General features: G+C 50.3%; 1 protein-coding gene across 3 annotated transcripts in view; it reads right to left on the bottom strand.

Annotated features, from left to right (window-relative positions):
* FHOD1 (formin homology 2 domain containing 1) overlaps positions 1–14,709 on the bottom strand; it is an 82,821-nt gene extending 68,112 nt beyond the window's left edge. For 2 of the 3 annotated variants that reach the window (XM_090062801.1, XM_090062803.1), the window contains exon 1: positions 14,498–14,708. In XM_090062801.1, the coding sequence (XP_089918927.1) occupies positions 14,498–14,668 (171 nt within the window). In that variant the 5' untranslated portion in view covers positions 14,669–14,708. Of the gene's footprint in view, positions 1–14,497 lie in introns of all 3 variants that reach the window. The other variant, XM_090062802.1, reaches the window with a different exon arrangement.
* Between the last annotated feature and the right edge of the window lie 957 nt (positions 14,710–15,666).

The following is a 15,666-nucleotide window of genomic DNA, read 5'->3' as shown; positions in this document are numbered from 1 at the left end:
GCCACTGGTGCTTCTGCCTCTGCTTTAGCCATTCAGCAGTTACAGACTTTAGAATTGTTAGCAAGACTCGCCAACGGTACGGCAGATGCTTTAGAAGTGTTTAACCGCCAGTTGCAGGACACCTCTAAAATGGCGTTCCAAAACCGTCTTGTACTGGATTTTATGCTAGCTAAAGAAGCTGGGTTCTGCGCGACGTTGAACCTCACTGCACCACATGAGACTTGTTGTCTCGTCATTTATAATGCCTCAGAACCCCTCTCCAAAGCTATCAGCCAAATCCGCAAGGTAGCGGAAGACATACGCACAATCATTCAGACCCCTTTTAATTGGTTAACAAGCACATTCGAATCACTATTTAACCTTCGGCTTTCGCCGTGGTTAGTAAATCTGTTAACCCCCCTGTTTACAATCCTGATTGTGATTTTAGTTGGGTCTTGTTGTATTGGCCTAGTTGCCCATTGTATCCGACGTCAGGTTACATCTGTTATGCTTATTACACATCACAAGCACTTTCCCCAGACAAATGTTTACCCTCAAGAAATAAGGCGAAGCGTATTATAGAGCTAGTTCAGTAGCCAAGTTCCATTTCTGTTTAACTAGTTAAGTTTAATGGTAATACTTACCTTGAACTGAACTAGACCTGTTAAGGTTTCTGTTCAACTGCGCTTTGAGTGTTTGGGCCGTTGCCCCATTTTCCCTCTAAGGTTTCGAGTGTGTTAAGTAACGGAAGCAACTCCAATGTTTACAGCTGTTTGATGTTCCTTTTGTTATCTTATTATTGTAGTGGTTCGTTTACCAATTTGTTGTAAGCCACTTGGCTCACATGGCCAGGGGGGCATGTTGTAATTATTTTGCACTTGCTAAGTGCTATGGGTGGCCATGTTCGCATGTGTTTAGTGTTTGTGTGGCAGGTGCTGGGTGGATGGGAGGCTCTGGGGCTGCAGCGTGGAAGCAGCATGCGGCTGGAATTTTCCGCACGGGGGGTCTCTCAGGGGGAAGTCCAGGGCTTGTCAATAATGTGACGGTCACCGCCCCAGGCCAATGGGAAAGCGCCGCATGTGGTTGGACCGCCCCGCATCACAGAGAGTATAAAAATCATCACGCTGTGAACTTTGGGGTCTTTGTGCGCCCGACGGAACGAAATGTACCCCACGACGACCGACACGGAGCGACCTTCGGCCTGATCAGCCGGAGGGAAGGACGCCAGACCCGCCTGATCCCGGCGACCCCTCCCCGGTTCCACCGAGTGTGAGTGGGTGCTTCCTGGTGCACCCAGCATAGTTATTTTGTTTGTTTAGTAATAAAATCAAGCCTGACCCTGTAAATCGAGTGTGATCTGCATAAGTCCGGCCATTATAAAAGATCCTGCTCACAATTCTCTTTTCCAGAAGTGACAATTTTTGCCCGATCTGGCCACAGAAAGGAATTTATAGGTGTAACCAAACACAAGTGCATAGCTGTGGGCAGCTTCAAAAATGGCTGATCAGGTGAAAATCTGACCCCTCATTGCATAAGGTATCAGATAAAGATTATACATCTTCTGTAACCTATGTCTGCAGAGCTCCCAGCCTCTCCCTGTTTTCAGATTGAGGGTAGGGAAAGGGATCAGAGGAAGTTCATTCTCGGGGGGTTTCATCTGGCAGGTGTATTGGAAGCCTTCCTGAGGTGGGGGCAGGGGCTCCAATTCACTCACCCTTCAGCACCAGCTGGGGAGCCCCAAGAATGAGCTCCCTCTGCTGCCTTTCCCTCCTTTCCTTCTGAAAACAGCAAACACTGGCAGAGGGCCCTGGCTCCTGCTATGGGAACCTGGCTGCAGGCTCCCAGCCCCCCCTAGATTCCCCTCCCAGCTGGAACCACCAGTGCACTTCTGTTTGGTCCGGGGTAAGGTTGTAACTCAGAACACTTTGCAGAAAACCTGAGTTGCAGCTGGGAGCTGCATTTCTGTCTACACACCCCATTGCCTAGATGGAGTTTTCTTTATGATTTTTTTTAAGAAGGAGCTCTGTATTGAAAGCCAGATGAACTCTCCTGAACATATCCACCCTCTAGTTCACTGCTAATCCCTGATATAAGAAGTGGCTCTTGTGTTCAAAATAGTTATAGGGACTGTTTTAAAGCTCTTCATGCTGACCTACAAGACACCATGCTGACTCCTTTTTGTTCCCTCTATAATTCACACTGCAGAGTTGTCCCAACCTGTTGCACCATCCGTAAGCTTCCTTTAGAATAATAAGCTCTCTCTCACACTCTTGGATGTTTTCTTACTTAGAGTTTTGAGTTCTGCCAAAACTCCTGCTTCCTAAAAATGTTCAATATTGATATAAATATCTCACTAATCAGTTTTAGTCCTTGCAGGCATTTTGAGAGGGTCTGCTATTAAAATCTAGCTGATTTTCTGAAAATGCTCACAGAACAGTGGGTGGAAAGTGTATAGACTTTAGAAATCTGCAGAAAACTTTCTGAGTGGTCTCAGAAACAACCTCAAACCTGAGGAGCAGGCTAGTTAGGCTGGTAGGTATCACAAGGAACGCTGTAACATTCAGCTTCTTGTCAATGCTGAGAAGATCCCTTTAACCAGAAATCTGGTTCAAGCAGGTCTTATTCATACAAGACAGTTGCACATACTGGTTTCACATTAAATTGTTTTTTAACCAGTGCAGTTAAACTGGTACAAATCCCATAAGAAAGCTTCTACCTGACAGCATTTTTCTCTCAGTTTAGCTTCAGTGGATGAAAAAACTGAGACAAAGGATTCTGGTCCAAAATGCTGAGGGGGGAGATTTACTTACTATTTTCACGTTGCTGATGTCCTTATGCTTTCTCAAACTAATGTTGCGTTCCCTTTCCCCATAATTACATTTTCTTTGTTTATGGTCTACCAAGAGAGGTAGGTGCTTCCCCAGCCTCCTGAATGGGGACTTGTAGTCTTGTGAGGAACTTCCAGATTTTGAACCCAGCCTTTGTTGACGACAGCAGCACCTGGTAGGTAGCTTACACTTTTAAAGGCTTCCGGTAAACTAATATAAGTACTGTACTTTCATATACCTCTGCTCTGAGTCCTGATTACCTTTTCCTCTAGACTAATACAGCTACAGCCTGAATACCTGACACATGGAAGATATTGTTTCAAGGTAATTTGCATCATCACAGATCCTCACAGGAGGTGAGAGGCTTCATACCAGCTATGAACTGACTGCCCAGAGGAGTTTTCCATCTATTGACTCCTCTGTGAAATCCTGTGAAATATGAACTTTCATTTCTACCCAGGAGAACTTTTACAATCTTTTCTCCAATGCCTGATGAAGGGTGTTTGTGCCCAAACACTTGCAATTAAATAAATGTTTTTGCAAAAATCTTGTTGGTCTAATAAAAGATACCACCTCTACCACAAGTCCTGATTGTACTTTTAGACAGGGATTTGATCTGGTTAAACCTCGCTGGCTTGGCTAACCACATGTTTTTAAAGGACTGTCAACCGACACTAATACGTAGACAACACTAGGTGCCTGCAAGGTGATCTGTACTTCACCAAGTGGGCAACCAGTGAGGCTGGCTGCACTCTGCATGCCAGCAAACACAGAAGCATGAAGCTGCCACTGAAATGCTGGGTAAAGGAAACCAAAATAACGGGCTGTCTCAGGAATGGAGGGGGAAAAAAGCTTTGCAGAGCCAAGAGGAGGGGCCTACCTGATGTCATCACACAAGAAATTCCCACCACAGGCCTTGCATACACTAAGCTGCTTCTCCTGGCTCTAGTCAATAGGTGTGCTGCGAGAGGACGAAGTACACTCTGGGAAGGCACCAGCTTTTGAAAGGCCCACTACAGCTGGCAAAAAAAGTAGAGGCTCATCTACATAAGCCTCCTTCCAGTAGGCAGCAGAAACCTTCTTTTGCCTGGAGAAGGGGTGTTCCTCTGCAAGTAAAAAGAAAAGTTTCTGCAGCCACAGAGCAGCTTTTAGTGGGAAAACGCTTGTAATTTTACTAGCACAGTTAGTGCAAAAACATCTTACAAATGAACTAATTTACCAGACAGGACAAATTACACATTGTACTAAAATAACTTGCTGCTTCTGCAAGGGATAGTCCCTAACACATTGTTACCTTTTGCAATTGCAAAAAAGAAAACTACACTTGCCATAACTAGGACTTCAAAGATCAATCTTCGCTCCATACTAGCTACTTAATATTCATTTGTACAAAAAATGATTGCACAGACACTGCTGATTAAAAAATATATAAACTGTGAAGTATATGAAGCCATCCAACCACACTGAAGAGATTTAGAGTGATTAAAAAAAGGTTACATCAGCTTAAATCAGCAAAGAATAACACCAAAGGTCTTCACATAGTACATGACATAGAACGCAATGCTACAGTTTTGTTGGCACAGTTTCCAGATGTCTTAAAACTGAGGGTGCACTGACAGCGAATTTGAGCCAATACCGATGGCCGATTTTTAATGAGCCACATTGGCCGATGCCAATCCAATTCTGATATGCAGCCCGGCAGCATGGAAAGCGGCATCTGGCTGGTAAGTCTGTTGTGGGAGAAGGGGTGAGGGAAGGGGCTTGGAGAGGGAAGGGGGCAGATCAAGGCAGCCACAGTAAGGGAGGAAGTGGCGCAGAGCTGAGGCAGAGGCAGGCGCTGCACAACCAGGTTGAGGCACAGGACAGCACTGCAAACCGCTCATCATGTGTGGCATGGAGGGGAGGAGGGCAGCTCCTGCTGCTGTGTGTAGCCTGGGAGGGCATGGGGAGCACGTGCCCTCAGATCTATGTGTGCCAGTGTGGCCTGGGGCCAGGGTGGCGCTGGGCTCTTCCCAGCAGTGGGGCTGGGCTGGGTTGCACTTGGGGCAGGCACCCCAAAACCTGCCATAGCTCCCTCCCAGTGCCCTACCTCCATCCACCCTTAGCACAGCCTGGCCCAGGCTCCCCACTGGGAAGAGCTCGGCACAACCCCAGCCCACAGCGACAGCCTGCCCTCGCCCCATGCACAGATCTGGGGGCGCATGCCCTCCCAGGGTACATGTGGCAGTGGGAGCCACCTCCCCCATGAGCTGCTCGTGGGTCTCTCCTGTGGGTCAGCTGGGCAGCACCTCCCCCTGCCTCACTCCCTCCCTCACCACAGGGCCTCAATCTGCCCCCACCCCCACACCCTGTCCCTCACAACAGACTTACCAGCCAGACCTGGCTGTTCTCTATGCTGCCGGGCTGTGCTCCTGGCCGTCTGTATGCTGCGCTGTGGCTGCACGCATACATGGGGCATTTATCAGTGGCATTATCGGCCACATCAGCCCAAAACAGCTGATTGCCAATGCAGTCAATTTTCCTTATATTGGTGCCGATACAATATGGGACTGATGCATCAGTGCACCTCTACTTAAAACATTAAGTTTCAGTGGATTTCGTATCAGAAAGATTAAATGTTGTCTGACATTAACCAAAACCTTGAGGAGCATTCAGACAGTATGCCCACCAGCTACTGAAATGGCCCTGGGGTTCCAGTGCAAACGAATAATCTCTCAAGCTTTGAGATCCAGGCTTTCTGAGATGCATTTCTATAGCACTGAGAATGATATATACTCTGAAGTCCACATTACTTTTGTTGCACTTACTTTCATTCAAGTAAGGGAAAGTTGACAGCACTTTGGCTCTATGATACAGTTCTACCTGTAAGTGGTTCAGCCCAATTAAATTCAGATGGGCTAGGCACAAAGATATCCATGGGTTTTCTCAGATATAGGAGGGGCTTAGCCTTTTCACTTTGGCAAGGTCTTTAAGTGAAAAGGAAAATATGCGGCGTTCCACAGAAAGTAAACCTTCCTACCCCTCCTCAGTAATGGCCTTCTGACATCAGTGCAGAAAAGTCCATCAAGTCCCTTCTCCATTGCTGCAGACACCTTGGTCTCTCTGCTGCAGTCACTTCTGTTTCTCTGCTGTGTGGAGGGGTGAAGGAAGGAAGCCTGCAAAGCCCTGCTTTGGTGATCCTGTGTGGGGATGCTGCTGGGCCAGGGTATATTGTTGCGTCATTTCTCTTAGCTGTTCCTCTTTTAGTTCCAGGACATAAATGCAGTACATTTACTAGAAAGTACAAGGGTTATATCTCTGCTACATCCCTGCCCATGCCTTTGGGATACAGTTCAGGAATTTGCTTCTGAGTTCACTAAACAAAAAGCAGTCCTACTGGTGTCTGAAATCAGACAGGTCTACTCTGGAGAATCATGCACAACACTGATGGCACATAGTGCTTAGAATAAGTTTTATACTTAATAATCCCAGATGAAATTTTGAAGCAAATTCTTTAGGAAAATGTGACTGTTCAGTTACTAATTTTGGGCACAGCACGCTAATCTGCCCAGAGGTGAAATCTCACTGTTACCTGGAATGATGAGCTGCTCTAAATGAAGAACATTTTCAGTTCATGCCAGTGTAACTACATCAGGGGTGCCAAACTGAGTGACATGGAGTCAATTCATAGACTGCCCTCCTCCCCACAAGCTGGATCCAGCCCCTGCTACAGCCACTCTCAAATCTGTGCTGTCAAGACAGTGCAGTTCAGCCTGAAGAAGCACCGCGCATAGCGTGCATTCTGGACCAGCTGGAGGCACGTGCGGCACCTATTTCAGGACCCGTGCTGCATACAGCACCCGTTAGCAGTTGGTCTGGGTCTGTACCACACACAGTGTCTGCTCCAGCCAGTCTGGGACCCACGCTGCATGTGGTGCCTATCGGCACCATGCGCAGCACTGGTTCCAGAGTGACTGGAATGGGTGCCATGTGTGGCACATGTCCAGGGCTCTGCACACAGGGCTTATCCAGGTTAATTCAGACCCAAGGCTAGCAATGGAGGCCAGAAAAAAGGGGCTCCATGGATCAGATCCAGCCCACTGAACCTTGTTTGACATGCCTGAACTACATCAGTGCCGTTAGAGCAAGGCCAACCCCTAATGTAGATAAGCTGCACCGGTGCAGTTAAGTTTTGTAGGTGAACAGGTGAGACGCACTTTACACTAGGATGCTAAGTAGCAACACCAATGGAAATCTCCTGCAGACAAGCCCTGAGAACAACTGCAGATAAGTCAAATGGACTTATTCTAGGGGAGGTTTTGCTCCATTAGTTCAGACAGCACCTGTTACCTACTGATGGTTCCTCAAGAAAGTTTAAATCAGTCACTGAAGACAACAGTTGAAAAGCTTTGTTCTTTTCCATTTGTGGCATAAGAAGGAAGGTACAGGGACTCTGAATGAGAAAACATGGGGCCAACCCACTCTTTGCTGCACTAACTGCACCAAAGAGGCCACTGTGCAGGAGACAGCTCTTCCAGGCCAACTGGGCTGCTCCACAAGGATGTCAAATTCATGTGACATTTGGCTTTCTACCTCCACTGGATGCTCTGGGAAGGCTGGAAAAAGTAAATCCAACACAGGGAGTCTGCAATCAGAGCAGAACCCCAGAAGACCCTCCATATGGCTCCCCAAGAGGCAGTTTCACATGAAACTGAAAATCATCAGCAATAAACTGCAAAAATGTAACTTACTGAGCCCTGGAACCAGGTGACAGATAAGTGGGAAGAGAGCTATATAATCAGGGATTCAGGTTTTCCATTTGCCAAGGAAAAATGTGGTAAAACCCAGATTTTCTCCTTCTAAGGAGAAAAACATGGGAAAAGGTGGGTTTCTCCTTGCAGGCTGGCAAGCTGCAAGGGGCTGGGGGGAGCGGAAGGAGGGTGGTCAGGCAGGGGGCAACATGTACATGTGCGCACATACTCATGCACAGAGCCACCAGGAAGTACGGAGAGCAGCTCCCCACAGGTAGGTCAGGAGGGGTGGGGAGGATTGCGGCCCCCATAGTGAGGGAGGGGGGGGAGTTGGCCAGGGCTGGGGCTGCTGCCCAGCTGGGGTAGTACATGGGACTTGGGGCTGGAATCCGTGGGTACAGGGCCTGGGCAGAGAGTGGGACAGAGCTGTAGGTGGCTTGTCCGGGAGGCGGGGAGGGGTGGGAGGTGAAGCTGGTTCCCTGCAGCTCCACACACTCCCAGGAGGAGCCTGGGGGGGAGAGAGTACCCCCCAGATTTGTGCATGAGACAGGGGTGGATGCAGGCTGCTCACTGCAGGTTTGGGCTTCCCACCCAGCTGCCCTCCCCGAGGGCTTTTGCAGCCCAGCGGACAGGACCTGGCATGGCAGGGTGGAGAAACTTGGTGCCATGGCTGCGAGCCCTGTGAAGTCATGGTGAGGCACCCCCCTACCTGATTAGCAGCAGCAGGGGTGATGGCACAGGGTTGTGCCCCTTGCTGCTGATGGGTGGGCAGGGGGGGCACCTCACTATGGTGGTATGGGGCTCCCAGCAGCCCACATCTCTCCCCCCTCCCCTGCCGGGCTCTCCTCTGGCCAAGCCACCCATGGGGGAAGAGGGAGCTGGGTTTTGCGCTATGCTCTGCCGCAGCAGCCGCCACCTCCCATGGGTGGCAGCTGGGGCTCAGGTGCTGCTGCAGGGGTCATGGGGCTGTGGACCCTGGCCCCATAGCCCTGGCAGCTGGCAGCCCCCTCCAGCGGGGCTGGGAGGGGCAAGGGGCTGCGGGTAGGGAGCAAGAGGCAATGGCATGGGCAGGGTGCCAGCATGTCAGGGCTACTCAGTGCCACAAAGCGGGAGGTGAGGAACAGACAGATACAGCTGGACCCGCACTCTGGTCAATGAAAGCAGCAGGGGGAGCTCTGATTTTCCATGATAAAAAACCCAAAATCAAATGGCAAAATGCACAGATATTTAGAAATTATTTTATTATAGTGACTGAGGCACTGGTAGGTTTCCAAATTGCTTTAAAATTATAAATATCAGTAAAACATTGTGTTCAACTGATACCTATATACAGAGTTGCTTTTCATTTTAATCACAGAAAAACGTAGATTTGGGGTTTTTTAATTAGAGAATTTGGGGCTGTCAGAGAATTTGCAATTTTTAAACAGAGAAAACCAGGACCCTGCTTATAATTATGTTCCTGTGAGGTAGTCACAAAACCAACACCCTTTACACATAGCAACATTCTCTGAAATGCCACAGAAACGTACAGCCCTTCTAGAAATCTCTAATTCTGCCATCCAAACTCTCATGCCATGTTTATTACATTCCCTGCAGTCCAAGATAAAAGGTCTTTTTATAAATACAGTCCAGCTCAGAGAAGAAAACAAATGCCTGAAATCCAAGTTTGCTCCATCAGGCATTGCGTTTGCTGTTTGCTCCCAAATTAACTCTGTTTAGTCACTGAGGAAAAAATATCGCATGACTTCAATGACATGAGACTCCACTGGTTCAGTCCAAAAAAAAAATATGCAGATGTGGATAAAAGGAGCTTGTCTGGTTCAGAGGAAGATCTAACAACAAGGTCTAGTATCTAGACATGCCAAGCTTTTCAGCTCATGTGAGAGTCAAATGTATCTGGTGCATTTCTCCTGCTTGCCTTCTCTACTCTCCTGCTTTGAGAAAAGCAACCTCTTCTTGCTGCTATGTAGGTGAAAATCCTTTCTTCAGTGGGCACAGCTGAATACACCCCACCTCCCAGCCCCTGCTCTTTCCTTACTCTCTCCCCATCAGGAATGTAGCTGCAATACAGGCAGAAGCCAAAAGCAGCATGCCCCATGCATGTGTGCGTATGTGAGGTAGGGTCAGCAGGGCCTATATCAACAAGTAAACAACCCAAGGTTGTCCTGCATCCTTATGGGAAAGGCAACCCAGTACTTTGGGGGAAAAAATAATCACTGGGAAGGGGAATTTGCATAGAAGGACACAGAAAAAAAGGAAACCTCTAAAGAGAAGAGATGGTGTGATTACCACAGAAATGGTGGACAAGAGAACATGCACAAGACACTGGAGAAAAGTGAAAACCCTGCAGCCTTCCTTATTTCCCAGGATGAAGGCAAGGGGAAGGTAATGTCTCCTAGGGAAACAAGCAGAGGAATGATCATGGGGCTTGATGGAGGAATGCAGCAAAGTTGAAAGGAATAAGAACTAGAGGTAGAGGTGATATCTTATTAGACCAACTAGATTTTTGCAAAACAAATTATTTAATTGAAGAGTGCTTGTGCCTGAAATCTTGCATCAGGCAAAGAAGAAGAGATTGTAAGCGTTCTCCTAGGTTGAAATGAAAGTTCATATTTCATAGGAGCGTTCAAGGTGTGGTAAAATCTCCTGTTTGGGATGGTTCACTTTATACAGGTTAGGCTGAGAGAAACGTTGGAATAGTCTGTTTACTTCAAAGTTTTTTGGTGGCAAGCAGGATGTAGTCATATTTCCTTCTGGTTATAATGTTTCATATCCGCAGAAGAGTAAAAGGACGGAATGTTCTTCTGGGCAGGAATTTCTTATGTGGTGAGGTATCTCTGGGCCCTGTGGTCACAGCTGATCACTCAGAGCCCATGTATTTATCTGAACAGACCCTAACCCCGAACCTTGCAACATGGCTGCCACCACGCTTCACTGAATCAAAGTGTGCCTTTGCTGTTCTGCTGCTGCTCATGCATTTGATTGTTTTTTTTGAAGGATACTATATTGTGAGGAAACATCACATACTTACGCAATATACGTTGCAATGGGGCAGGGTGTGCTCATCTCCAGTGATGAGCCATTAAAAAAATATTGGGGAACGCCTGGAGGAGAGGATGTAGGGATAACATGGAACCTACATGGATAACATTTGATAAGATGTACCATAACCCTCCAGCTCTAGGTAGGAGGGATTCCCCACTACAACAATTCTCTACTCTCCTGCTCAACAATTCTCTACTCTAAATGCAGGTCTTACTGGAAGAGGGTACCTCTATAGCTGCAGTCAGTCAGTACAGATGCTTGCTTTCCATTCCCCATATCAGACATTGCTATGGCTCTCTACTTTGCTCCATCAAGCAAAGGGAACAGGACACAGATGAAGTGCCCTCAGTTTATTCACTGCTCCAGAAAATAGGGCTGTGTCCAAAGAACTTCACCTGACAGATTCCCGCTTGCCAAGCAACTCTTATCAGCTAAGACAAACCACTCCCTGTTGCCAAAGGAAACTGCCTGCAGCACAGAAATGGGAAGATATAAGAGATCTTTACTTTGCATGAGAATTCCCTGCTTACACTGCTCATTCTTACCTATTCACACCCTCCCCTCTTCTACAGGCTCCTGGCATGCAGTTAAGCAGACTCCAGGATGCTATGCAAGTCCATTCAGTCCCTCAATACCCTTTTTGTTCACCCTGAATAGCCCTGTGGGCACAACACAGGGGTTTGTCATCTCCTCAGCACAGACTGCTTCAGCACTCTGAAGTAGGAAAACTGACATTGTGTGGAGCCTCTACCCAGCCCACAACCTTTTTGTTTCCCTCTGGGAATCAGCAGAGACATTAGACTCCAGACACACTGACTGCTTGTTTATCAAGTGACATGCTGGCCAGGATGTGTCCCAATATAGTACTATAGAAGACATTCAGACCAAAATCAGGCTCAGTTGTATTATACAAAGGAAAAGAATCATGAAAACAAGGTGTGACGGACTGTTCCAACAACTCATTCTGAGGCAAGGTAAAACCCAGCCTAAAGTCTGTTTTCTGAGCTCTCAGAAGAACAGTTACGCACTGCGAAACCTTCTGCTATGTCTAGAGAACAGCTCTCATGGAAGTAGACAGCATCCTAAACTTACCCTAACAATGGTTATCCACTTCCTCCCGGACAACTCACTCAGAGTTCAGGAAAGGAAACAAGACAGTTTCCAGCTAATCTTAGCCTGCAAGGAAGGGCCCAGATAAATACTCCAGAAACCCCTGGGGCCTTCCCTCAGTCACTGTTAGTCTGCAAGCCTGCTGTCACTATCCCCCATCTGCCAAGCCATCTCCTCTTGCCCTGCCCACATACACTCCCGCAACACCCTAAGCTCTCTGGAGGCTGCTTCTTTCCCGACATATTCAATGGAGCACAAATATTCTGGATGTCCTGAACATTAACTCTCATCCTTAGATACCTCCACTGGCTCATTCTTTTTAGGAACCAAGTCAAACTTATTCTTGTTTTTAATCCCTCTCTGGAGGACTCCATAGATCCCTTTTATCCGCCTCTCTTTCACCTCCTTCCAACTCCATACCAGCTTGGTCTGTGACCAGCCACAGCACTGCTTGTGTCATTTTTTGTCTCTCTCTCCTGTGTGTCACCCGTATCTGCACCCATTGCAGAAAGGATGGGGCTTGAATTGCAACAAGGAGAGTTAGCTACGATGAGCATGGGAACAGGCTGGGGAAACAGAGGAGTGTGAATGTGACACCCGCCACACCACTGGTGATGCATAGGGGGTGCACATGCACCCTGAGCATGGTGGTGCACTCCCTATGAAAAGGTGCCACCAACACTGTGAGCGGCGCCTGTGGGCAGTTGCCCATCGCTAGCCCCATCCCCCCACCAACACCACCAGCAGCATCTGCCGGTGGTCAGAGATTGCTGCTGGCCACCACTGCTGGCAAGAGTCTGCGGGTGGTCACCACCTCCTGATCAGCACTCGCCACCCCAGCCCTGCCACCGACAGCACTGGCAGCATCTGCAGGAGCTCCCCGCTTACCACCGCCATGCTCCCACCACCACCATGCCCCACTTAGCCACGGGGGGCACGCATTCCCTTGCATGCTACGACCTACAGACACTGGGGTGGAGAGGTCATGAAATCTCCGTCCTTGGAAGCAAAGGTACATTTGCCTGGGATAGTTTAGACAGGGACAATCCTGACTTTGGCAGTGGGTTGGACTAGATCAGTGTTTCTCAACCTGTAGGTCACAAGAATATATGAAAGAGTAGCAAACAAACTTTAAAAATAGATGCACAAACTTTAAAAATGGGAAAAACCGTGGCTTTTTCCTTGCAAGCTGGCAGTTCCAGGCTGCAAGGGGCTGCTTGAGGCCCCCCCATGCACCACATCGCCCCCTGCCCCCCCACACCCTGGAGGGGTGGGGGACAGCAGATCAGGAGTGAGGGGCACTGGGTCAGGACTGGTCAATGTTTACATATGGGTTTTGGTACAAAAAAGGTTGAGAACCATTGCACCAGGTTGTCTCCCAAAGGTGTCTTCCAGCTTTATTTTTTAAGATTCAGTGATCTGGGAATCAGTTTTGTAGGAAATAAAAGGGCAAAGGTCCACCTGAGACTAGCATCTTGAGCTGCTGTGGTTAAGGCGCACCAGTTTCTACAGCCGACACCACACAAGAGAGCAGCCACCTTTAACTCCCCAACCTAAACTGGGGGAAGACTTCAGCCCAAGTCCAAAGAAAGGCTCAAACTTGCATCTTTTGAAAACACTTTCACTGCTCTCCCACCATGCCCCGTGACTTTGAAAAAATATACCAGAAAACAGTGGGGGGTCAGCCTTTCTGGCAGGTGTGCCACAAGTTAGTTCCACACTCTCATCGAGTGCCACGTCAATCCCCTTCCTCTACCCAAGCTGCTTCTCTGCTTCCTAGTGTGTTTTGTACCACACGTCTTGCTCTGCCTTCTGCTTCCTGCCCTCTCTCCACTGCCTGTTCTCTCCCTGATCTGTCACAAGCCACACTCCAAGCCTGGCCACTCATGCCCCAGGTTGACCACCAAGTTGCCATTTGAAGAGCAACCCTCTCTCATCCCTATTTGTGAGCCAGCTGGTCAGGGGATCCAACCCTCTGCCTCCAGAAGATGTTGCAATGACAACAGCTCAGACAGCAATGTGGGCAATGAGACACAGCAGCAAGTGGGAGACAGGCTCACCCTCTGAGCTGAGGTTGCAGTGCAGTCTGAGGGGCCTATCATCAACACAAGGCGGCTCCATACAGGCACAAATTAAAATTTCAGAGCCCTGCTGGAGAACATTAGGATCCGAGATGCAGATCAACCTTTCTTATAATTAAAGGAGCCCTGATTTTCCACACCATGCTAGAAGCCTACTGCAGTGCAGCAAGAAGCTGCCCTATCTGCCAGAATAACACAGATTCAAGCTAACCTCTCCTTCAGCTGTGTTTGTCAGGCATTCCTCTAGAGCCGCTTGCAAGTGTTGCTGGTTTACACGCCCTGGGAACGGCAGCATCAAATTCTTGCCACCGGGCAAGGTTTAGCTGCAAACCCAGGCAGTCGTGCTGCCCCTCCTGCCCCGCGGGAGCACCAGCAGGTCTGCACAACAGCTCTGTGCCGGGAGGCTGGCGAGCAGCGTTGTCTGTGACCGTCCCTGTCCCTCTGAGCCTAACGAGCTCCCTGCTGGAGACGAGGACTCTGGCCTGAAAGTTTCGGAGGAAGCACAGGACAGCTGCCCCATGAAACTGAGATGCCTACGGGGAGCCAGAGCCCAGATCCCCCCTCGCGAGCAGTGAAGTCAAAGCCGTAGGTCCATCGCCCCCCGCCGCCGAGGCCAAGGGGCAGGGCGGCCCCGCAGCGCCCGGCTCCCGGCCGCCTCGTCCCCGCCGCAAGGGGCCAGGAGAGCCGCGCGTCCCCGGCCCCGGCCCCGCCCGGCCCCGCTCACCGGCTGCGGCGCGCCGACCAGGCTGTGCAGGGCGGGCAGCTGCGCGCCCAAGGGCAGCGCCTCCAGCACGGCGTGGATGGGCGCGCGCCGCGGCTCCGGGAAGCTGGCGCACGAGAAGGGGTCGGCGTCCTCCAGGTACTGCACGCGGCACGGCACCGCGCGACCCGCCATGGCAGCGCCGCCAGCCGCCCCTGCGCGGGGAGGAGCACCCGCCGGCCGGGCCGTCACCAGGGCAGCGGCCCCGGCAGCGCAGCGCCGCCAGGCGGGGAAGCGGCTCCGAGCACGCGGGAACGCCGCCAGTCCCGGCGCCGGGCCGCGCCCTCCGCCGCGGGGAGTCGCCGGGGCAACAAGTCGGCGGAGGCGACTGAGCGAGCTGCTCGCAGCGGCGGGAGGGGATGGACCGGGCCCGGCCCGGCCCGGCCCGGCCGCGAGCTGACACGTTACTAAGTCTGGAGAAAGGCCGCTGGCTGGTAGCCGCGCGCCCAGCCCGGCCCGCTCCTGTCACCGCCGGAGAGCCACGGTCCTGCGGGGCTTGGCTCCTCGTGGGGGGCGTCCCTTCACGGCCCCGAGACGGGCTGCGGCCCCGGCTGCCTGCTCTGCGAGCGGGGCTGGCACGGGGCACCCGCGCCTTCAGGTGAGCCCTTGCTCGCCTTGGTAGGGCAGCAGCCGGGGGGGCCTGAATGCGCCCGAGCAGGTGCTGTGGGAACGGATCCGGGCGGGGGCAGGGTTCACCTGGGGGGAGAGTTTCTCTAGGAAGCCCCCACTCCTTACGAGTCAAATAGGGCCATGAGAAACAGCACCATTTTGTTTCGACTCCCGTTTTGCCGGGGCAGGGTTTCGGTTCAGCCTCTGGTTTCATTTCCAAGCGCTGCTCCTTCCCTTGCTTTCATCAAACCTGTTTCAACATTTTGCCCATAGGCTATAATGGGGAAGCATGAAACAGCCTATAACTGTGATTTCTTGCTTGATGTGGATGAAACTTGCAGGCATGGTAGGCCCTTCTGAGAGCATGAAGCCTGCTGAGTTTGAAGGAGATAGGTGCAGGCGTTTCTGGGAAATGGCACCTCAAGCTGCTAACAAGCAAAACTCATGTCATGTGTTTGTTAAGGCACAGCAGGGTGAAAACTGCAGGGATGGTAGCCCCTGCTGAAGCCATGAAGCCTGCCAGC

The sequence above is a fragment of the Crocodylus siamensis genome, chromosome 9 (genome assembly GCF_052110815.1).
Source record: "Crocodylus siamensis isolate JL-2025a chromosome 9, ASM5211081v1, whole genome shotgun sequence".
Lineage (NCBI taxonomy): Eukaryota > Metazoa > Chordata > Crocodylia > Crocodylidae > Crocodylus > Crocodylus siamensis.
The sequence above is the reverse complement of the archived record's forward strand: the minus strand, read 5'-3'. Positions and strand labels throughout refer to the sequence as shown.